At 45.5% G+C, this 24,078-nt stretch overlaps 1 protein-coding gene across 1 annotated transcript in view; it reads right to left on the bottom strand.

Annotated features, from left to right (window-relative positions):
• PLEKHG4 (pleckstrin homology and RhoGEF domain containing G4) overlaps window positions 1-24,078 on the bottom strand; it is a 341,909-nt gene that overhangs the window by 39,568 nt on the left and 278,263 nt on the right. The window contains 4 exon segments of the mRNA XM_029608782.1: window positions 15,530-15,714; window positions 20,393-20,492; window positions 20,494-20,654; window positions 22,117-22,233. Coding sequence (XP_029464642.1) covers window positions 15,530-15,714; window positions 20,393-20,492; window positions 20,494-20,654; window positions 22,117-22,233 — 563 coding nt within the window.

The raw sequence follows: 24,078 nt of genomic DNA, 5'->3' as shown, positions 1-24,078 counted from the left end.
GAGGCGTGCCGGGGGGCGTGGCAGTCGTGACGCGGCGTTTCAGGGGCGTGGTGCGGGTGATGCGGCGTGCCGGGGGCGGCGCCACGGGTGTGGTTTCATTCCGGGGGCGTGGCCGCGGCCTCCGGACCAGCCCCCGGGACCGGAACACGGAGCGGGGCAGCCGGCCGGCGCTCGCAAAGTTACGCCTGCTTCCAGCAGGCGTGACTTTGCCGACAAAGGTGGGGGGGGGGGGGTTAGATAGGGCTGGGGGGTGGGTTAGGTAGGGGAAGGGAACGGAGGCAGGCTGCGCGGCTCGGCGCGTGCAGGCTGCCGATTTTGGGCAGCCTTGCGCGCGCCAACCCCTCACTATGTCACAGGGAGCGACGGTCACTCCCTGTGACATAGTGAGGGCAAAGGCGATCGACTGCCAATCTCACCCTCACAGACACATACGCACAAGACTCTCTTTCTCTCTCTCTCTCTGACACTCGCACACACATAAACATGCACACAGTTTCTCTCACACACATAGGCTCACACACACACACATGTACACAGATTCACATAAACACAAATACAGGCTCTCACTCTCAGGGCCTACCCCCTCTCTTCGTCTTCTCCTTCCACTCTCGGGCTATATCTGATTTCTCTTCGGCTGTGACAGGATGGGGTCTGCTGTGACCCCTGCCAGGCCTCCTTTTGGGCCACAATGGGATGGGTTCCTCTGCAGCCCCTCAGGCCTCTCTTTGGGCTGCAGTGGAATGGGGTCTGCCATGGCCCTGCTGGATTTTTCTTCAGGCTGCAGTGAGATGGGGTTGGCTGCAGCTCTGCTGGGCTTTTCTTCAGGCGACAGCAGAATGGGGACTGCTGTGGCCCCATGGACCTTTCTTCGTGCCCACTCCAATGACATCATCTAACTACTGCCGTAAAGAAGAAGCATGCTGCAGCATCTGAATAATGTCATCAGAGCACCTTTAGGAAGGCCTATTTTTCTGATTTTTCTAGTTAAAAATGAAAACCCATTTTCCCCAATGGGAGTATTTTATCAAGGTTTTTCTGTTTTAACTGAAAATCAAAAGCCTAGTTATAATTGGTTACCTAGCCCATCCTAAAATGAGCTGGCTAAGCAGGTGCTAAAAAATCTGCCATCTCATCTGGGCTGGACTCCTGTCTCAGTTTTACACCGCATGCTGTCCACAGACTGCTACCAAACTCCACAGGGCACAGGCAACTTAAAACAAATCTTAATTTGCTAGTGCTATTTGTATAATCTGTTTTTCTTTTTACCCCATTTGTTGTCTGCCAGGTTGTATTTTTCCAGTTCACTGTTCCTCCTTTTTCTTAAGAAACTACTTAGGGCCTCATTTACTAAACATGTTTCCCATAGATGCAGAATGGGAGAAAAGCCTCCTAAATCAGGCCCTTAATTTGTTAGCTGTGTTTGTGACTGATCAGTGACACTGGGTGATTCCAGTATGTTTTTGTATTTAATCTGTAGATGACATTCTGAGAATGATAGGACCCCTGGGTTTTGTATGTTTGCAGTGTCCCTAGAAGTCAGAGTATAGCAAGTTGGAACCTAGCTGAAGGGCACAAATTATAGAAGCGTGTGCAGAGGTGCAGGCAAGGACTGCACGGTGCTTAGTAGGCCCCTCCTAGTGAGTGGGGAAGCCACCCTGATTGGGTATAGGGGGGGGTACCACTCAGTTCATACATGTGTATTTATAAGCTGTGGCTGAAACATGGAGCTGCAGAATATGTGTTTGAAATGTAACTGTAGCATGGAACTCTACAGTGTACGTCTGCCCATGTATGCTAAGATGTAGCTGGAAGACAGAATGGACAGTCTGTGTGTATTAGTGTGTGTGTGCCTTTAAGGTGTGACTATAATACAGAGATAAAGATGTCAATATTCAGCATATTTGTCCAGCTACGTTTGGGATTTAGCTGGACAAATACAGAAATCTGAAAAGTCCCTCTGTCTCACTGCCTCCGACTAAGTAGTTATCTGCATAAAACTTAGCCGAATAACTTGGAAGCATACAAGGGAATTTGGGGGCAGAATTAAGTTATCCAGATAAGTTATCAGCTAACTCCCATATTCAGAGTTAGCTGGATAACTAGCTAACTCTGGTCGTGCCACAGAGCAGCCCTAAAATTAGCTGATAAAATTATCTGGCTAACGTTAAACTAGCCGGCTATGCCACTGATTATGTAGCAACCAGAAGTAGAAAGATCGGTAAAAACATAGATTCTTTATTATCACAGTGCATAGCCCCTACTCTGGCTGATTTAAATTATAAAGCACAGTTAAAATAAACAGAAATATACACACAGAAAAAATGTATGCAAACATCTGAATTATTCTAGATGATGGTCAAAACTGGATAGGTGTATACAGAAAACTTTTATAAAATGCACCGTTTTATACCTGAGTCAATCGTTTGTGTATTCTCAAACAACTGTTGTCAACTTCATATTCATTTGTCTTTTTCTTCTTTGTAGACAGGCAGTATTCCTTTTCTGTTATGATTAGTATAAAAGGAAACATGGTGTCAGTGGTGCCCAAAAATATATCCATTGAATTCTCTTCAATGTCAACCAATACTCAAATTAATTATCTAATGGATTAAGTTGTGTTATCTTATCTCTCAAATAATGTTCAAAAGATACTTCGAGTATGTGCCTCAGTGTAACAATGTATTTATATTGTAGTATACTGTGATTCAATGGTGCATTTAGTTTTTCTTGGTTGAATTAAATTTGCATATTCATTGTACCATCCCTATTCTTAGCATTTGCTTATTTAATAATTATTAATGTCCGGAGGATAAATTATAGAAACATAGAAACATAGAAATGACGGCAGAAGAAAACCAATCGGCCCATCCAGTCTGTTTTTCTCATACTTATCTGTTTCTCTTGGCTCTTAGTAACCTTTGGTTCTATTTCCCTTTCACCCCCACCATTAATGTAGTCATAATATTATTGACTATATAGGAAAATTGGTTCTTACCTGCTAATTTTCGTTCCTGTAGTAGCACGGATCAGTCCAGACAGCGGGTTGTGTCTCCTGTCCAGCAGATGGAATCAGAGAAAAAAGCATAACTGAAAGGCATACCATATATGGGCATAGCTCACCCTGTGCTCCTCAATATAAACTTTAACAAAGCAGAAAAAGAAATTGAATAAGGTCAAGCAAGTAACAATTCAACAGTAATAATATAACGCCAATTTGGAATAGTGTTATATATAGCTCTTAACAATTGTGAAAGTAACATCCGGTGCCTTACGAATCCTTTATTTAATACTTCTGTAGGATAAAAAAGGCATTTACCAGTGCTGCAAAAGGAAAAAGACTACAAGCGGATTGAAAAAGTAGACCGGGAGGGAGTCTGGACTGATCCGTGGTACTACAGGAACGAAAATTAGCAGGTAAGAACCAATTTTCCTTTCCCTGTACGTACCTGGATCAGTCCAGACAGCGGGATGTACCAAAGCTTCCCTAGTTAGGGTGGGACGGAGACAGTCCTGCTCGAAGTACCTGTCCTCCGAAGAAACCAAAAATAGGTGCCTGAACGTCGAGACGATAATGCTGAGTAAACGTATGTAAGGATTTCCAAGTGGCCGCTCTGCAAATTTCTTGCGGGGAAACCAGCTGGCTCTCCGCCTAAGAAGTAGCTTGCAAGCGCAACGAATGGGCCTTTAGACCCTCCGGAACCAGCCGGCCCCGGCAGAGATATGCGGACTAGGGATGTGAATCGTGTCCTCGATCGTCTTAACGATCGATTTCGGCTGGGAGGGGGAGGGAATCGTATTGTTGCCGTTTGGGGGGGTAAAATATCGTGAAAAATCGTGAAAAATCTAAAAATCTAAAAATCGCAAAACCGGCACATTAAAACCCCCTAAAACCCACCCCCGACCCTCTAAATTAAATCCCCCACCCTCCCGAACCCCCCCCAAATGAGTTAAATAACCTGCGGGTCCAGCGGCGGTCCGGAACGGCAGCGGTCCGGAACGGGCTCCTGCTCCTGAATCTTGTTGTCTTCAGCCGGCGCCATTTTCCAAAATGGCGCCGAAAAATGGCGGCGGCCATAGACGAACACGATTGGACGGCAGGAGGTCCTTCCGGACCCCCGCTGGACTTTTGGCAAGTCTCGTGGGGGTCAGGAGGCCCCCCACAAGCTGGCCAAAAGTTCCTGGAGGTCCAGCGGGGGTCAGGGAGCGATTTCCCGCCGCGAATCGTTTTCGTACGGAAAATGGCGCCGGCAGGAGATCGACTGCAGGAGGTCGTTCAGCGAGGGTTCCGGCGCCTCGCTGAACGACCTCCTGCAGTCGATCTCCTGCCGGCGCCATTTTCCGTACGAAAACGATTCGCGGCGGGAAATCACTCCCTGACCCCCGCTGGACCTCCAGGAACTTTTGGCCAGCTTGTGGGGGGCCTCCTGACCCCCACGAGACTTGCCAAAAGTCCAGCAGGGGTCCGGAAGGACCTCCTGCCGTCCAATCGTGTTCGTCTATGGCCGCCGCCATTTTTCGGCGCCATTTTGGAAAATGGCGCCGGCTGAAGACAACAAGATTCAGGAGCAGGAGCCCGTTCCGGACCGCTGCCGTTCCGGACCGCCGCTGGACCCGCAGGTTATTTAACTCATTTGGGGGGGGGTTCGGGAGGGTGGGGGATTTAATTTAAAGGGTCGGGGGTGGGTTTTAGGGGGTTTTAGTGTGCCGGCTCACGATTCTAACGATTTATAACGATAAATCGTTAGAATCTCTATTGTATTGTGTTCCATAACGGTTTAAGACGATATTAAAATTATCGGACGATAATTTTAATCGTCCTAAAACGATTCACATCCCTAATGCGGACGCAATAGCTTCCTTTAGTCAGCGAGCTATAGTAGCTTTAGAGGCCTTCTGCTCCTTATGAGGGCCGCTCCATAAAACAAAGAGATGATTGGAAACTCTGAAATCATTAGTGACCTGTAAGTAGTGCAAGAGAACTCGCTTAAGATTCAAACGGTGTAAATCACCACTAGCCGAGCTAGCGATATCCTCCTGAGAAAAGGCAGGGAGCTCCACTGACTGATTGACATGAAAGGAGGAGACTACCTTTGGCAGGAAAGAGGGAACCATCTTTAAAGAGACCCTTGAATCCCTCAAGAAGGGTTCTCTACAGGATAAAGCTTGCAGTTCAGATACCCTTCAGGCCGAACATATAGCCACCAGGAACACTGTCTTAAGCTGTGAGGTCTTTGAGCGTGGACCAACGTAGAGGTTCAAAAGGTGCCTCGCAGAGAACCCGAAGGACCAGGTTAAGACTCCAAGACAGGCATATATGTCGGACAGGCGGATTCAAATGCTTAGCCACCTCGTAACTGTCTAATTTCCCCAAAAGAGAGCCAAGAGCTGAGACTTGAACACGCAAGGAGTTGAAAGACAAGCTCTTGGAGAGACCATTCTGGAGAAAGGAGAGAACTAGAGAGACCGAGGCCCTGCGCGTCAAAACCCCAAGTTCCACACACATGTTATAAAACACTCTCCAAACCTGAACATATGCCAGTGATGCAGAAGTTTTATGAGCCCGCAACAGTGTGGAGATGACTTCCTCCATATAGCCTCTCTTTCTTAGACGCTTCCGTTCAAAAGCCAGGACGCTAGACAAAAGCAATCTGCCTGCTCGAAAAATACAGGACCTTGTCGGAGGAGATTGTGGAGGTGACCGAGTCAAAGGGGGCCGTCCGACGCGAGATTCACAAGGTCCGTGAACCACGGTCTGCGGGGCCACTCTGGCGCGATGAAAATTACCGGCCCGTTGTGAACCTCTATCCTTCGGAGTACCTTTCCCACCAGAGGCCAAGGGGGAAATACATAGAGAAGGACATTGCTGGGCCAGGGCAGGACCAGAGCAGCCACACCCTCCGAGCTGTGTTCCTTTCCACGACTGAAGAACCTGGGAGCTTTTGCGTTTCTCAAGGTGGCCATCAAATCCAGGTGGGGAACCCCCTACTTGTGTACGACAAGGTCCATCGCCTCTTCTGACGATTCCCACTCTCTGGGGTCGAGATACTGATGACTGAGGAAGTCAGCCTGAACATTCTTCTTCCCTGCAATGTGTGAGGCTGCCAGGCATTCCAAGTGACGTTCCGCCCAATCGAACAGCTTGCTGGCCTCCAGGGCCACCAGGCGACTCCTGGTGCCCCCCTGGTGATTGATATAAGCCACCGTTGTTGCATTGTCTGAGAGGACTCTCACCGCCTTGTGGCAAAGCAAGGGAAGGAAGAACTTGAGAGCCAGATGGACCGATTGGGCCTCCAGATGGTTGATGTGCCAATTGGACTGGACTGTGGACCACCAGCCCTGAGTCAATAGAGACTGACACTCCGCCCCCTAGCCGGAGAGGCTGGCATCCGTCGTCACAATCATCCACTGGGGAGACTCCAGGGGCATTCCCTTTGAGAGGTGGTCAAGAGAGAGCCACCACCGTATGCTGATGACAGTAGATTCGGAAAGTGGTAGAATTGCCCGAAAAATCCTCCGAAAACCGGCTTCCAACGGGCAAGAAAATCTTTCTGCAAGGTTCGCAAATGCGCAAATGCCCAGGGAACCAAATCTATGGTGGAGGCCATGGAGCCCAGTACTTGAAGGTAATCCCAGGCCGTGGGCTGCGAGAGAGATACATGAGCTTCAGCACCCTGACTTTGGGTAGGGAGACCTTGGATTCGCAGGTGTCGAAGCGAGCTCCCAGAAATTCCAGAACTTGAGAGGGTTTGAGGTTGCTCTTGAGGTAGTTGACTATCCACCCGAGGGAGGTAAGCAGCGATATGACATGGCTCACTGCCATCACACAGAGCTCCATCGACTTCACCCGGATAAGCCAGTCATCCAGGTAGGGATGGACTAGGACTCCTTCTTGCCGAAGAAAAGCCGCTACTACCACTATCATCTTGGTGAACGTGCGAGGAGTGGTGGCTAATCCGAACGGGAGAGCCTGAAACTGCAGGTGCCGGCCCAGAATTTCAAAACGAAGGAACCGTTGGTGTTCCTTGCGAATAGGGATGTGAGGTTGAGAGAAGTCAGAAACTCGCTGGAGCGAACCACCACTATGACCGCTCGCAGGGTTTCCATTCAAAAATGGGGAACCTTGAGAGCCCAACTGACCCTCTTGAGGTCTAGGATCGGTTGGAAAGAGCCATCCTTCTTGGGCACGATGAAGTAAATGGAATACTGGCTGGATCCTTGTTCGTTTGGAGGAACAGGAACTATGGCCCCTAGGCTCCAGGAGTCTGTCGAGGGTTCGACACATCGCAGGCCTCTTCCGAGTGCCGCAAGGAGATATCCTCAAGCAAATTCTAAAGCATAACCATTTCTGATCATATCCAGGACCCATTGATCCATAGTAATTTTGGCCCATTCCCCCAAAAAAAGGGACAGACGTCCACCTAAGACAGGAACGAAGGAATGAGCCTTCCACATCTCATTGTGAGGACTTGGCGCCGGATCCTTGGGAGTTTCCATCTCGGAACGGCTGACGTCCCCGAAAGGAATGAGACCATGCCTGAGATCTGGAGGGGGTATTCTGCTGAAAAGACCCATGTGGCTTGTTGTACCTGCGCTGACCTCTGAAACAAGAGCGCGAAGGAAAAAAGGATTTGGACTGTTTAGGGCGGTCCTCAGGCAGCTTATGAACCTTGTTGTCTCCCAAGGATTTAATAAGCTGTTCCAGGTCCTCCACAAAAAGCAACTTACCCTTAAAGGGAAGAGAGCCCAACTGTGACTTAGAAGAGGAATCTGCTGCCCAGTTACGTAGCCAGAGGAGTCGCCTAGCGGAGACCGCAGAGACCATGGCTCTTGCCTGCACCCGAAGGAGATCATAAAGGGCATCAGCGCCATACGCAATCGCCCCTTCGAGCCGCTCTGCTTGTTTGGCCTCTGCAGCCGGGAGGTTCTGGGTGCTGAGTAATTGTTGAACCCACCTAAGGCTCGCCCGCTGCATGAGACTGCTACACACCATCGCGCGGACCCCTAAGGACAGCACCTCGAAGATTCGCTTGAGGTATAGCTCCAACTTGTGGTCTTAAAGATCTTTTAAAGCCGTTGACACCACCACTGGGATGGTAGTGCGTTTGGTGACCGCGGACACTGAAGCATTAATCTTGGGGACTTTAAGCATGTCGAGGGCTGGATCTGGCTGGGGATACAGCTTATCCATCGCCCTGCCCACCTGGAGGCCAGAATCTGGGGATTCCCATTCCCGGAGTAGGAGCTGTATAAGCATAGGATGAAACAAGAAGGTATGAGGCGGAGCCCGTAAGCCAGCTAGGGCCGGATCCACTGTGTGGGAAGTGGATGCACTGGCAGAAGTGGAGGCACTGGTGGTATCTTCCAGTGGGACTTCAATCCCTAGTTCATCCAGAACAAAGGGAATAAGCGGATCCAGCTCCTCGCATTTAAATAATCGCAGGACCCGTGGGTCATCTCCTTCTACTGGTGGATTCACAAGCAGCAGATCCAGATCTGAATCAGAATCTGGCAAAGGAGCAGGCTGTGGAGGGTGAAGAGTATCTGAGCCCCCGGGTACAGTGCGGACCCTAGTAGCCCCCTGCAGGTCCGGTGGGCCAGAGCCCTGGCCACTGACAAAATGAGGAATCTTAGCCAGGGGAGGGCCCAGAATGGGATCCCCCTGTGCCTCCAAGCTGGCCAAAAAAGACCTGTGTAGAAGAAGCATGAACTCTGTGGAAAAACCATGGTAAGACTTGTCAGGTACCTGTGGGGGAGGGGCCCCTTGAGAATCAAAATTTGTAACAGGGGGGCCCATAGGGCTTAAGTCAGGTGGAGAGTTTAATAAATCGGGCTCCCTTCCCCCCTGAGGCTCTGAAACTGCTTCGAGGTCCGGGCATAAAATGGCCACCGTTCCCGCGATTTTCTGAGGGAGGGCCGGCCCGGACGCACGCTTAGCGACCCAACCCCGGGTCGTCAACTTAGAAGCAATCCCGGAGGGTCCTTCCCCTCCGGGTAAGCAGACAGAGCAGAGCCCTTCGCGGGAGAGCCGCGAAGCAGGTTCCCCGCAGGTGAGGCAGAGAGGTGACCTTGGCATCGAGCGGCAAGAAATCAGCTGAGCTGAAAAAAATAGTGAAGCGCAGGAGCCGGCAAAACAGCTGTGAGGTGCTTAAATCCCTGCCGGTCGGCGTAACAGCCGCATAAATAGACTTTTTCCCTCTGCTTCAGATTAAAACAAGCAGAAATACTGTCTCCTTTAATCCCCTTAGTTTTTGGTTTTTTTAAACTTTGTTGAACTTTCACCACAACAGATGAATGGCAAGGTCTCTGCAAGGGGCCCTGAGGTAAGAACATCTCAGGGGATGTAAAGGGGAGTGACTGGACCACCAGTATCACCCCTGTGCAGGGAAATTGTTATGGGTACTGGGAATTGGAGTCCTAGGTTGAATAATCAAGGGGAAATCCCCCCTAGGACTCCTTAAGAGCTAGGAGACAGAACTGTCTCCTGTAAATTTAAAACCTCTGTTCCAACATTTTTTTTTTTTTTATTTTAATACTTGCTTGACCCAATATAGGAGAAGAAAACACTGAAATATCTCTGAGGAGAGAAACCGCAGGTTCGTCTGACTGCATCTGCTGGAACCAGAGAAATACTGAAGAGCGCAGGGTGAGCTATGCCCATATATGGTATGCCTTTCAGTTAATATTTTCTCTGGTTCCATCTGCTGGACAGGGGACACAACCCGCTGTCTGGACTGATCCGGGTACGTACAGGGAACTTACTGATTGCGCGTTTGGCCGTATGTATCAGTCTCTCAAATCCACACAGCTGGGGAAATATTGTAAGCTTTTGCCTTAAATGTAGAAAATAGAAATGAACACTAATGGCCATAGTGTACTTTTCTGCAAGCAATTGTATGTCTGAACTATTCGAAGGAATCCTTCAAGAGACAATCAGTGTATGTTACATGCATTTAAACACCACGTATTTCTAAATGTTGAAGTGCCCACGCAATCAGTGAGATATATTCAATAGTGTTATGACTAATTTATCCTCCGGACATTAATAATTATTAAATAAGCAAATGCTAAGAATAGGGATGGGACAATGAATATGCAAATGTAATTCAACCAAGAAAAACTAAATGCACCATTGAATCACAGTATACTACGATATGGATACATTGTTACATTGAGGCACATACTCGAAGTATCTTTTAGAACATTATTTGAGAGATAAGATAACACAACTTAATCCATTAGATAATTAATTTGAGTATTGGTTGACATTGAAGAGAATTCAATGGATATATTTTTGGACACCACTGACACCATGTTTCCTTTTATACTAATCATAACAGAAAAGGAATACTGCCTGTCTACAAAGAAGAAAAAGACAAATGAATACGATGTTGACAACAGTTGTTTGAGAATACACAAACGACTGACTCAGGTATAGAAGGGTGCATTTTATAAAAGTTTTCTGTATACACCTATCCAGTTTTTACCATTATCTAGAATAATTCAGATGTTTGCATACATTTTTTCTGTGTGTATATTTCTGTTTATTTTATTTTATTTTTTGTTTTTTTTTATAATTTATTTTTTATTGAAATATAACATTTTGACAAATGAATATATTCAAGAATTCCAGGAAAACAAAAAATAAAAACTCACATTATTATTAAATCTCATTTCTTAGGATATCTAGCCCACATCTAGGGAGAGTGGGAGGGTGGTCAGATATACTGATACATTTCTAATTACAACCATTATTTATACAGCCGGCATTTCTACTGATGACTATATAAAAAATATGTAGTTGAGATATTATCCTATGATTCTACACAGATTCCTTTACTTTCTAAGATGTATTATATCCCAAAAGGGAAAACATTATTGACACAGGAAGGTGGAATTGATATTATGGAAAGTCCTGGGGTCTCTACCTTTTTAGAGGACTCCATGGACAATATTGCATCTACCGCAACATTGTTAATCTCTTTTTCTTTAAGACAAGAGAAAGACCTATTCTTCTCTAAATATTTTCAATTTAAATATCAGAATTTTTGTGGTCAGAAGATTCAGGTCTTTCCTGACGTTTCGCGCGCTACTCAAGCACGTAGAAAGCAGTTCTTGTCTCATAAACAATCAGTGTTAGATTTAGGAGCTAGTTTTTATTTGAAATTCCCCTGTAAGTGTCAGATAATGTATCAGAATAATAAGTTCGTATTTCTGTTTATTTTAACTGTGTGTCAATATGTGCTTTATAATTTAAATCTGATTATTTATTATTTATGTTTTTATGATGGTCAAGCACCTTTTAATGTTTTAAATGTCTGATATATATGTTTTATAATTATAGTAGCCCCTGAGGCAGCTCAATGAATTGAGTGAAACTCAGCCAGAGTCGGGGCTATGCACTGTGATAATAAAGAATCTTTGTTTTTTTACCAATCTTTCTACTTCTGGTTGCTACACTGCCACATTAGATCGGCTTCCGTTGTGTTTCCTATGCCACTGATTATTACAGCTAAGTTCTCCAGATAAGGCAAGTCACTGCCGCTGCTCGCACCAACGCGCCGCCCCTCCGATCGGCCCTCCGGCCCTTCCCCGGCAACAGACCCAGCCAATTAAAGCTCGGAGAGGGAGCTTTAAATCTGCTGCTACACAGGCGCCGCGCGCCGAAGGAGCGCGACAAAGGGGCCGGCCCCTTTGTGCGCCCCTTCATGCAGCCACTGAATGCCTATCCACACCAGCATACATCCAGACACTCACTCAGCCACGTCTGCACTCATCCAGCCACACCAGCGTGACTCCAAGCTCTCCAGCATTCATCCAGCCACACCAGCGTGACTCCAAGCTCTCCAGCATTCATCCAGCCACACCAGCGTGACTCCAAGCTCTCCAGCATTCATCCAGCCACACCAGCGTGACTCCAAGCTCTCCAGCATTCATCCAGCCACACCAGAGCAGTAACACGATTTTAACAAGTCCCATTATGCCAACACCATCGTCTCGTCGGAACCCTAATTTCCCCATCACAGCAAATCCTACTCCTACAACAAACCCTGCCACCTCATCTACGGGAAGAAAGACTAATTAACCAAATACCAATCAGACATCTCCGTCGCCAAACCAGCATCTATCCTACCCCAGAACTACCATCAAGAAGTCGCAGCTCACTCATACCAATCATGATCACCCCTCTTACCCAGTTCTTAGGACTCACACTACTCTCGGTAACTCTATTTAATGCACAATCACTGACTAAAAAAGACGCACATCCTCAACGATTATCTACTGGACTCAGAACCCGATATCTGTGCCATCACAGAAACATGGCTAAAAAACTCTGACATCGCGCTCATCAACCAATTACCTATACACAAGTATGAAATACTATCAACCCACAGACACAAAAAACGAGGGGGAGGGCTTACTACTAGCAACCAAAAAAGAACTCAAACTTATGCCACATACAATCAAGTCCGAGTCCAAACTGGAACTGGGCTTAGTCAAATCACAACATCTGCAACTACTACTAGTCTATGCTCCACCGGGATTACTTGAAGCGGACGCCTCTCCCCTCATCGAATCCATAGTAAAGCACATCAACTTTGATCTCCCTACCATGATCATGGGAGACTTTAACTTACATACCGACGCCTCACCCCTCTCCCCCAACTGCGAAACCCTCCTCAATTCCCTCAGTGCAATGGGATTCACGCAAATCGTCAACAACCCCACTCACAAAGGAGGACACACGTTGGATCTCATCTTCATCAACTCAAAATTCAGTTGCTCATCGACACCCACCTGCACTCCAGTACCCTGGTCAGATCACTTTCTGATAACCACCAAGATCACCGCTAAACAACAAACTTACAGCCCGCAACCTCAGTCCACCATTCACTACAGGAAAACATGTGCATCTGAGACTCTCAGCGACCATCTTACGAAAGAACTCTCAAACCTGGACTTATCCAACACTGAATCGGCAGTTCTTTCATGGCACAACATCACGGAAGCAGTGGCTAACAAGATATGCCCTGCAGTCTCCAAAACAATAAACCTTGAAAAGAAAGGAAAACAACCATGGTTCTCCACGGAGCTAATACAGATGAAACAAATCCTTCGCCACAAAGAAAATAGATGGCGCAAAGCCCCCAACTCTGTTACACTCTCATCTTACAAAGGAACCCTACACCATTATAGGACCTCAATCCTAAAGGCAAAAAGAGAATACTATGCAAGTAAAATCCACAACCTCCAATATGACGCCAAGGCACTTTTCTCTTATGTGTCACAAATCACAAAGTCATCCCCACCAACGATACCTGATGATCTAGCACAATCCAAGGCCAATGAACTTGCTTCTTTCTTTCAACAGAAGATCACAAATACCCTGGCTCTCCTACCAACCAACACCACCACATGCTCTACATTCTCCACCACTCACTCCCATACTGGAATCAAGCTCGACAACTTCGATCTGACATCTCCCGGGGAGATTGAATCTCTCCTTAAGAAACAGAAACCATCTAGCCATCCAGCAGACAATATACCATCCAAACTCCTGCTACTGATTCCAAACATGATTGCAGGACCTTTAGCTAATATTATAAACTGCTCATTAGCACAAGGGAGATACCCAGATAGCTTAAAATCCGCTTCCCTTAAACCCCTCCTCAAGAAGCATAACTTAGACCCCAAAGAACCTGCTAACTTCCGCCCCCATCTCAAATCTACCGTTCTTAGCCAAACTTACAGAGAAACTGGTTAACACTCAGCTGTCAGAATATCTAGAGGATCACAACATTCTATTCCCTTCCCAATACGGATTCCGCAAATCTCGCAATACAGAAACACTCCTCATTTCCTTAACAGACCATATCATTCTGGGATTAGACAAGGGCCATTCCTTCCTTCTAGTTCTATTGGACATCTCGGCAGCCTTCGACACCGTCAACCACACCAGTCCTTCTGACTCTCCTAGCAGAAATAGGTATATCAGGTTCAGCCCTCAGTTGGTTCACGTCTTTCCTTAGTAATAGAAGTTACAAAGTTAAAATAAATAATAAAGAATCTCCTTCAACAAGGTCCTCACTCGGAGTACCCAAGGATCATCGTTATCACCCACTCTCTTTAATATATACCTCCTCCCACTCTGTCAGCTTCTAACAGACCTTAACCTTATTCATTTTCTGTATGCAGATGACGTGCAGATTTTGATTCCGATAACAGAATCCATCGCAAAATCACTCTCGCTCTGGAACAAACTGCCTAAATCGGATCACCAGCCTGCTTAACAGCCTCAACTTGGTCCTTAACGCATCCAAGACCGAACTCCTTCTCATCTCCTCTAACCAAGACAAACCCACTCCCACAGACCATCCTTAACACCCAGCTCATGCATACCCACGTACGAGATCTCGGGGTGTTACTAGACAAAACCGCTTAAACCTCAAGAAAATGATCAACACCACAACCAAAGATTGTTTCTACAGGCTTCAAGTCCTAAAAAGACTCAAACCCCTACTTTTTTTCCACGACTTCAGAACAGTCCTGCAAGCCTTGATATTTGCTAAAATCGACTACTGCAGTGCACTCCTCTTGGGACTCCCCAGCTCTACCACCAAGCCGCTACAGTTGATACAGAACGCTGCCGCAAGAATCTTGACTAACACCAACCGGGGAGAACACATATCTCCCATCCTACGTAACCTACACTGGCTCCCAGTGAAGTACAGAATCCTCCACAAATCACTCGCCTTAATCCACAAAGTCATCTACAATCACTTGCATCTGGACCTCGAATTCCCCCTCAATCTCCACCTCACCAACAGACCGACTAGAGAAATATATAAAGGAACCCTACAGACCCCACCTACAAAAGCCACACGCCTCATCTCAACTAAAGACCGATCCTTTTCAACAGCAGGCCCAGCTATCTGGAACAACATCCCAGCTGACCTCAGAATGGAACCCTGCCTACCAACATTCAAGAAAAAACTTAAGACCTGGCTTTTCCGCCAAGCCTTCTCAGATACCCATGACACACAATAGTCGACAGAACTTCCTTTAGGAGCAATGGATTTCCATATTACCCCTAAGCCCAGAATAAGAGCCTCCTGACTGCTCTGTTTATACTAATAATTTTCTTCCGCTATCTCTAGCCTTTCCTTCCTTCCAGCAGTCTATGCCTCCAAGTTTAATTCCCTGTTAAATGTAACTTTGCTTTTTCACGTTCAACCTTTTGTTTTGGTTACTGTTCTTGGTTCAGTTCCCCTATTCGATGTGAACCGACCTGATATGGTCTCTACCATGAAGGTCGGTATAGAAAAGTGTTAAATAAATAAATAAATAAGTTTATCTGGCTAAATTTCCTGGCCAGAAAGTGGCTGAAAACGGACCCCATGTTTTGTGTGTGTGTGTTTGTGTGTGTGTGCATGCGTACATAACATGCAGCTGTAATGTGCAGCAGCAGAAAGAATGTGTATTTGGTGTATGTAAGGAAATTATTCTAGCACATGTTTCGAATATTACTCACAGCAGAGATGTACTGCCTGTTAATCAGCTTGGCATTTTCCTCCAGCGATCCATCTCCAAGGCTTGGTCCATAGGATGCAGAGCCCTCAGAGAAGCTGTTTCGTGGGATATGGGACACACAGCCACTGTCAGAGCCACTGGAGCCATTGCCAGATACACCTTGTGAGGACTCTGAGCTCTCTGTAGCTTTAAAAAGAAAGAGAGAGAGACTCACAGCTGCAGAATGAGGCAAATATGCTACATCTCAAATAACAAAAGGACATGGCTTCAGAAGACAAAGCAGAGATTCTGCATTGAGTCCATTCCTGCGCTCTAGTAATCCCATGTACAGGTACTGATTCTGTACTCACACTACAATAATTATGGGATACATTTTTAGTAAGGTACCTAAATGCAAAAGGTAGACTTGTACTTTTAAGCGCAGACCCAACAATGTGATTTTCAAACACAAGGAACCAGCATACATTGAATTTGAAAACTGGATTGTTATGCAGCTGAATATATGCAAGTACAATCAGGGAATGCACCTTTTGAAAATGTAAGGCAAATGCCCTCAGGGAATGTAATTTTGAAAGGCATTTATTTGGAAATGTTCTTTTATAAAACTGCTCGCCTGACATGTACACATAAGATCTACCTAAGAATTGCCGTGCTGGATCAGACCAAGGTCCATCGAGCTCAGCATCCTGTCTTCGACTGTGGCCAATCCAGGTCGCAAGTATTTGGCAGATCCCATAAAGCAGATCTAATTCCTGTTAGCAATGGCTTTCTTTAGTCTACCTGGCTAATAACGTGATATGGGCTTTTCCGCCAGGAACTTGTCCAATTCTCTTTTAAACCCCGCTATGCTAGTCACCTTGATCATGCCCTCTGGCAAAGGATTCCACAGCCTGATAGTGCGCGGAGTGAAAAAGTACTTTCTACAATCTGTTTAAAATCTGCTGGTTGTTCTTTTCATGGAGTGTCCCCTTGTTTTAGTATTGTTTAAAAGGGTAAATATCTGTCCTTTATTTACCCGTTCCTCCCCAATTAGTATATTTTAGATTCTTCTAACGTGTCCCCTCTCAGCCATCTCTTTCCCAAGCTGAAGAGCCCTAACCTGTGTAACCTCTCATCAGCGGCGGATTCCCGATGAAGACCGGCCCAGGGATTCGCCGCCCAGGCCGGCCCAGGAGATACCACATGGTCTGCCAAGCGCAACTCTGTCACGGCCGCGCTCGGAAACCACGTGACCAGCGCGATCAGCCCACCGGGGGATGCCCGAGCCCCCGATAGGCCAATCCGCCCCTGCCTCTCATCATAGGAAAGCCGTTCCATCTCCTTTTATCATTTTTGTTCTTCTCCTCTTTACCTTTTCTAGTTAAGTTCTGTCTTTCTTGATACCTTCTCAACGTGAACCGTGCTGTCTGCTGTCTCAGGCAGGGTAATTTTAAAAGTAATACTTTACCTGCAGAAATGCAGTCTTGTAAAACTGCCTGCCCAATACGTGAGGAAATATATCCACACATCAGAGAGGCATTGGGGGTAGGGGCTGAGTAATAATTGAACTTAAGCGCATACAGTTTAATTATGCCAGGGAAATTACCCACACACATTAGCAGGAACAAATGTGTACGGGTAGTTTTCCTGAGATAATTTCCTCAAAGCGAAAGTATGAGCATACTTTCACTTTGAAAATCAGTGTCCAGCCTGCAGGTACCAAGTATAAGCAACCTTTACATCGGCTGAAAATTCACCCTTTCAATTATCTCGTCTGCCAAGTCTATGATGCCTTTGCCTCTCTATGTGGGAAGATAGACCTTGACCCTGCGTCATATCCAACCCAGTCCCATTTCCAACCCAGTCCCAACGGACTCCAGTTATGGTATTGAGTGGAAATGTATTAGAAATCCTAGTGACTGCAACGTCTGAATAGTGGTCAGCACTGCTCTTTCTGGTTCACCTAAGACATCAGCCAGTTTCCCAGATAGAGTAAAACATACACTTCCAGTCTGTATAGATATACCGAAACAACTGCTAGGCATGTGATAAAGAAGGGAGATGCTGACATCAGGTCAAAAGGTAAGATACAGTATTGTAAGGTCTGAGACCTTACTACATTTCTAAGATATTTTAGGTAACTGTGGATGTAAGTCCCTTGCAGATACAGAGGATATAGTCAATTTCTTTGGTTTAAAGAGGCAGAATGGTCTGGGATGGCTTTGAGTCCTCTGGTTTTCTTGGGAACCAGGAAGTACTTGGAATAAAATAGAGCTCTCTTTCCTGAAGTGGAATACATATACCTTCTTGGAGCTGCAAGAAGGAGATTTCCAATTTAGAGTGGACAATTTAGAGGGATTTCCAAAAGTTATGTGTATCCTTCCTTGACAGTCTGGAGAGATCAGCTACACCAACAGTTTCTAAATATGTTCCAGTCCTTAGACAGGAAGATGTGCTATTTCCTCTGGGCCCAGTCAAAAATATGACCCTGTTTATGATTTTGTGGAGATAAGGAGTTATATAGTTGTTTTACTCACACTTGTGGCTTTTTCCCACTGGGCTGAAAAGAACCTTGGAAACATTTTTGTGTCCACAATTTCAAACATCTGCACTCCAAAAAGACCATCCCCCAAACTCAGCTCATTTGGGAGCCCATCGTGTGCATCCTCTTTGAAGCCTGCAGCCACACTATTCTGTACGGCCATGGCAGAGGCTTTTCCTGCCATCTTGAACACATCATAGACTGAAACGACTACTTGCAAATCCCTCTTCTAATTTCCCCAGAGGAAGAAACTTCATTGCACACAGTAAGCAAGTAGTTAGTCACACAGACATGGTAATTTAGTATGTGGGAAGAACGGCATAGCATTCTGGAAAACCCGTTTCTCCATGAGGTCTAGAGTTTTAAGTTCCCGACCTGGTGCGACAGATGAAAGAATCTTAGACTTCTTGAACTTTTTCAGAACTCATTCAATCACTAAGCTTTGAAGCATTGATTTTTGAAAGCTATTTACATGCAAAATATACATACAAATCTGATTTTATGCACATAAATGGCTCTTACATAGTAGACAGGGGCTCTGGGCCCGTAAAACTACTTTTACTCAAACTGTAGAGAGGCGTTCTGAGAGGTGGAGTTGGAACTTGCATGCATACTGGGCTCAGGGCAAGGGAAACCCTGTTTCTGGGGAGTCCAGGCCAAGGAAGACCTGCTCCTCTGTACCCTCTACCAGGGAGCAGAGGTACAGGTGGTGACCTGATTGAAGGACCTTCTTGTGTTTGGACTGAGCTCAGGGAAAGGATTTTGTTAGAAGAACCAGGAGGAAGATTTTCCGCTGCCCCTGCCTACCTGATGAGGAACCCTGAGAGCTGCAGATTCCTACAAGAATCCCTCCCATCGTGGGATCCGAGAAAGCCAGCTAGAGAGAAACTCTGCCAACAGTGAGTAATATCAATTTGGAACCATTCAAGGACACGCACTTGGAGTATTCAACTCCTGGGGAGAGAAGATTTGGACTCTCTGTGCAGAGACAGTGTTTTGACATTTTAGCAATGTTGGACGGGTTTTCCAGCCCACAAAAGGATCCTCTGTCCACCTGGGATCTTCACTTTTTCCAAGCCCTGGAGGGTGGATGTTTCCCTGATCCTGGTCTTAGAGACCTGTAAAAGTGAAAGAGCAACCGTGGTACTGAGAACTGTGTTACTTGTGCCGTTTATCCATCCAATTACCTATCAGTAAAGATTTTATTTTTGGACACTACACCAGAGCCTCCAGCGGTTTTATTGACACTTACAGAACATACAGTAGGGAAAGCGAAGATACCTAGAGAAAAGAGTTGTCAAGTCACCCCTGTTATTCCGAGCCCAGGAGGATAATTCCTCTCCCCCTCCCCCCACCAACAAAGGATTCATGCCCTGGGGGAAAGAGACAGAGAGAGAGCTAGCAGAGAGACCCACCCCAAAAGAGACAAATTCTTTTATGGCCCCATCGGGGAGGGGTTACACTAAAACAAGGGTGCACTCCATGAAACTAACCAACCGCAGATTCAAAACGGATCGTACAAAGTACTTTGTCACTAGGCGCACTATCAAGCTGAGGAATTTGTTGCCAGAGTACGTGATCAAGGTGATTTGCATAGCAGGGTTTAAAAGAGGTTTGGGCAAGCTCCTGGAGGGAAAAGGCCATAGCACAGTATTAGCCAGGCAGACCAAGGAAAGCCACTGCTATCCCTGAGAGTGAGCAACAGAAATTAGATTACTTTATGGGATCTGCCGGGTACTTGCAACCTGGATTGGCCACTGTCAGGGATAGGATGCTGGGCTGGATGAACTTTAATCTGACCCAGCGTGGCAATTCTTAAGTTCTTATGTCCTCTGATAACATAAATGAAGCCTAAGGAGCAGCAGGTTTGGCAGTGCATGAGATTCTCCATATATGCTCTGAAGCTCTGGAAGACTCCTCTGTACCGGCAGTAGAGTCATATGAGCAATCTGTGCAGACCTTTGCCCCTACTTGTCATCAGAGAACCCAGCATCCAGTGACAAAAACTGACTTTGTCCTAATGGCACACTAGAATTATATAAAGTGACTAATTCCGCCCCCACACCACAGTAATCCCATGTTCAAGTAGTGATTCTGTTCTTATTCTGAGAAATCTCCTGTACAATGACTTATTGTGTACAGTAATCCTGTCCAGAGTGGATGATTCTCTCTCACGCTGCAGTCATTTTCCTTACAGATACGGAGTCTGACTCCAAGCTGAGCAATACTTTACACAGTGATCAATTCTGATCTCCCCACGCTATAGAAATCTTGTGTACAGGGCCCTCATTCTGTGCCTGTGCTGCAGTGATTCCTGCATAGTAGCAAAATGTCAGCTCTTACTCAGTGATGGCTGGCTGCTCGTCTCCTGCTCTTGCTCATCTTCTTCGATGCAGGTGCTGATATGGAACGGACGGGTGGCCGTTAGCAGTCCTGGCAGGAGGGGCCTGGCTGCCATACATGTGCAAGTTCAGAGGCCCCAGTAAGGAAGTGGAGGAGGTGGGGCAGGAGACCGAGTTGCTGCTGCTATGTGGCATTTGTGTTCGCTGGTATGGAGTCGAGTGATCAAACACTGAAACAGCAATTGATGCTCTCGTTCTAGCTCCTGGAAGAAAACATTGCAAAAATTCTAGGTTTATTTTCTTATGGCGAAAGAAAAAACCTTACAACATTAAAATATATGGGCCAGAAGGAACACCGGGAGCTTGATATTCAAAGAGATCCGGCTAAGTGAGTTAGAAGAATAGGACTTATCAAGCTAACTCACTTAGGATGCTCAGTAGCATGGTTATGCTGCTGAATATCCCCAAATAAACTGCTACTTAGCCAGATAAATCTTATCCAGCTGCTAGTGAGTAGGTTTAACTTAACCAATTAACATCGCCAGATAAGTTTGAATATCGCTACTTATTTAGCTAAGTACTTATCCAGATAAGTGGTGGCTGCTTAAGGTGGCCAGATGTTCAGCTGCTGCTACTTAGCCGGATAAGTACTTACATATCTGGCACTGAATATCGACCTCTGAATATCCAGCAATAGTGCAGAAACAGAAGTGCATGAATAACCTTTTACTTCTCACATGACAGCTGGGCACCAGGGTTGAATGCTCCCCAGTAGCTGGTGCTAGGAATAATGCTGAGACCCCTGAGCTGGTGCTGGTGTTTGTGCACAAAATGATGGTAAAGGATTATACTGCTGCAAAGGATATGCAAGGCTGGAACGGGTAACCTTACAGAAGAGCCATGTATAGTGTAAACAAAACAGACAAATAAGAGTGAGTGCCTCTGGGAGCCATGCAGGATATACAAACACAGGATAAGTATATATGAGAGCTGTGCTAACTGCTGTGAGCTGATACAGAGTAAGTGTACCTGGGAGCAATATAAAGGAGGAGTAGAGAAGTGCAGGATATTTACAGATGGGAGCTGTGCGGCAGAGGAAGATGTATGGTAAGAAGGTGCAAGATCAGAGTATGGAGGAGTGGTGCAATGTGAGTTAACACACACATAGGGCTGAAAGATACAAGGGAAGAGTACATGTACAAAGCAGAAAGATGGAGAATAAGCGAACACGTGCAAGTTAGAGAGATGCAGGGTAAGCATAAATGTTCCAAGTTAAGGAGCTGCAGGCTAAGCATATATGTGCAGGTAAAGGATGAACAGTCAAAGTATAGGGAGAGAGGCACAGGGTAGGTGTTTATGAACAAGGTAGGGCTATGTAGGGTTTGAGATGCATATGAGGAGTCAGCAAAGACATGAGGAAAGGGAGCTGAAGAATCAGTGTATATGTGCAAGGAAGAGGGCTACAGGGTAACAGTTTATGTGCAGAGTAGGGTGGCGAGGATGCAGGGTTATTGTCTATGTACAAGATAGGAGGATGCAGAGTAGAGGCTGCAGGATAAGTTTATGTGTCTAGGATAGGGAGGTGCAGGATTAGTGTATACATATATGCAAGGTAGGTAGTGAAAACTGCAGGCTAGAGTGAGCAAGATCACTGTATAAGTACAAGGTTAGTGGATGCAGAGTGAATGTATACGGAAGCTGGGTAGGATCAATAGGTGCAAATACCTCTCCCTTTCATGATGTAGTCAATGGCTCTGTCATTAATTGCAGCATCGCTTGGTTTTATATCCAGGAAAGGCTTATTCCCAACCCCCATTGACACCATTTCTTGCATCCTAATTTCTGAAAGAGAAATGCAAGAGTAAATCCATAAATGAATCATGTAAGTGCTATGCATTACAAGGGAGAGGACGAGACTAAAGGACCAAGCTCTGTTGTGGCTTCTACCATTTTGCCCAGCACTGACATCAGTCTAACCGATCTATAGCTTCGCGGATCAACCCTGGAGCCCTTTAAAAAATTGGCATCATTTTGGCCACTCTCCAGTTCTTAGGTAGCGTGGCTGTTTTAAATGACAGGCAGCAAATCACGAGAAACAGGTCAGCAATTTCATGTTTCAGTTCCTTCAGAACTTTGAGGTGAATGCCATCTGGTCCCAGTGATTTGTTAGTCTGTCAATCTGATTTGTACATCCTCCAGTTTCATAATGATTTTGTTTAGTCAATCAGAGTCATCACCATCAAAAACTGTTTCCAGTGTGGGTATGACCCTGACTTCCTCAGTAAAGAGAAAGGCAAAGGATTTGTTTAGTTTTTCTGCTTTTTTCTTGTTCCACCAGCTCACCCCCTTTTACCCTTGGTCATCTAGTAGCCCAACTGATTCCCTCACATGCTTTTTTGCTTCAATTGTACTTGTTTTATTACTTATTTTTACCTCTATGGCAAGTTTCTTTTCAAATTCTCCATTAGCATGGTTAATTACTTTTTTACATCTAACTTACCTTTTCTTATGCTCTTCTCTATTTTCTTCATTTGGGTCTGCTTTCCATTTTTTGAAAAAATGCTCTTTTGGCCTTAATTGCCTCTTTCTCCGCACTATTAAACCATGTCAGGAGTCATTTGACTTTTCTCCTACCTTTTTTAATGCATGCAATACATTTTATCTGGGCCTCAAGGAGGGTAATTTTAAGCAATGTTGATGCCTCCTGCAAGTTTTAACCTTGCAAATTGCTCTTAGTTATTTTCTAACAAATTTCCTCATTTTATCAGTCTCTCTTTTATAGTTAAATGTTACTGCAGTAGTTTTCCTTAGTATCTGCCTGCCAGTTATTATGTCAAATTTAATTATATTATGATCACTGTTGCCAAGCAGATCCACCACCTTTATCTCTTGCGCAAGATCCTGCGTGCCACTGAGAACTAGATTTAATGTGGTTCCCCCTGAGATTGTTTCCATGACTAACTGCTGCATGAAGTAGTCATTGATGGCATCAAGAAATGTAACCTTCCTTGAATGTTCTGATATGACATTTACCCAATTAACACTCAGGCAATTGAAGTCTCCCATTATTATTGTATTGCCAATTTTAATAGCCAGTTTAACCTCTGTTAGCATTTTATAGACTGTTTCCTTATTCTGGCCAGGCAAGTAATAGTATATCCCCCATTACTATACTCTTCCCTTTAACTCTTGGAATTTCTTTTCATAAGGATTCCATAGTGTATTTCCCGCAATACTTTTATCTTGCTTTATGCCATCCTTAACATATAATGCCACCCCTCCACCCAATTTATCTGCCCTGCCATGTCAATATAATTTGTACCCTGGTATCACAATGTCCCATTGGTTATTCACCTTCCACCTGGTCTCTGAGATGCCTATTATGTCTATATCTTCTTTTAGAGCTAAATTATTGAAAATCACCTTGAGCTAAAATTGGAAAGGCAGTCTAGAAATACAAATACAAGAATTAAATTAAAGCAAACCTTCCATAAGGCTGACAACTAGAGGCTGCAAAGAGAGGTGTTCCTTTCTATATAGTGATAGCAAATACTAATTGCACTAAGGTATATTTTATTCCTGACTGTTAATTTTCAGGCTGGACTCTGAAAGATGTAAAAATTATTTCAGTAGTTTTTGTGTGGGACAAAGAATGGTTCTAGGGATGTGCCCTCATATCAAATGGCA

This window comes from Rhinatrema bivittatum, chromosome 7, assembly GCF_901001135.1.
Source record: "Rhinatrema bivittatum chromosome 7, aRhiBiv1.1, whole genome shotgun sequence".
NCBI classification, from domain to species: domain Eukaryota; kingdom Metazoa; phylum Chordata; class Amphibia; order Gymnophiona; family Rhinatrematidae; genus Rhinatrema; species Rhinatrema bivittatum.
Note: the sequence above shows the minus strand (reverse complement) of the source record. Positions and strands in the feature narration are given on the sequence as shown.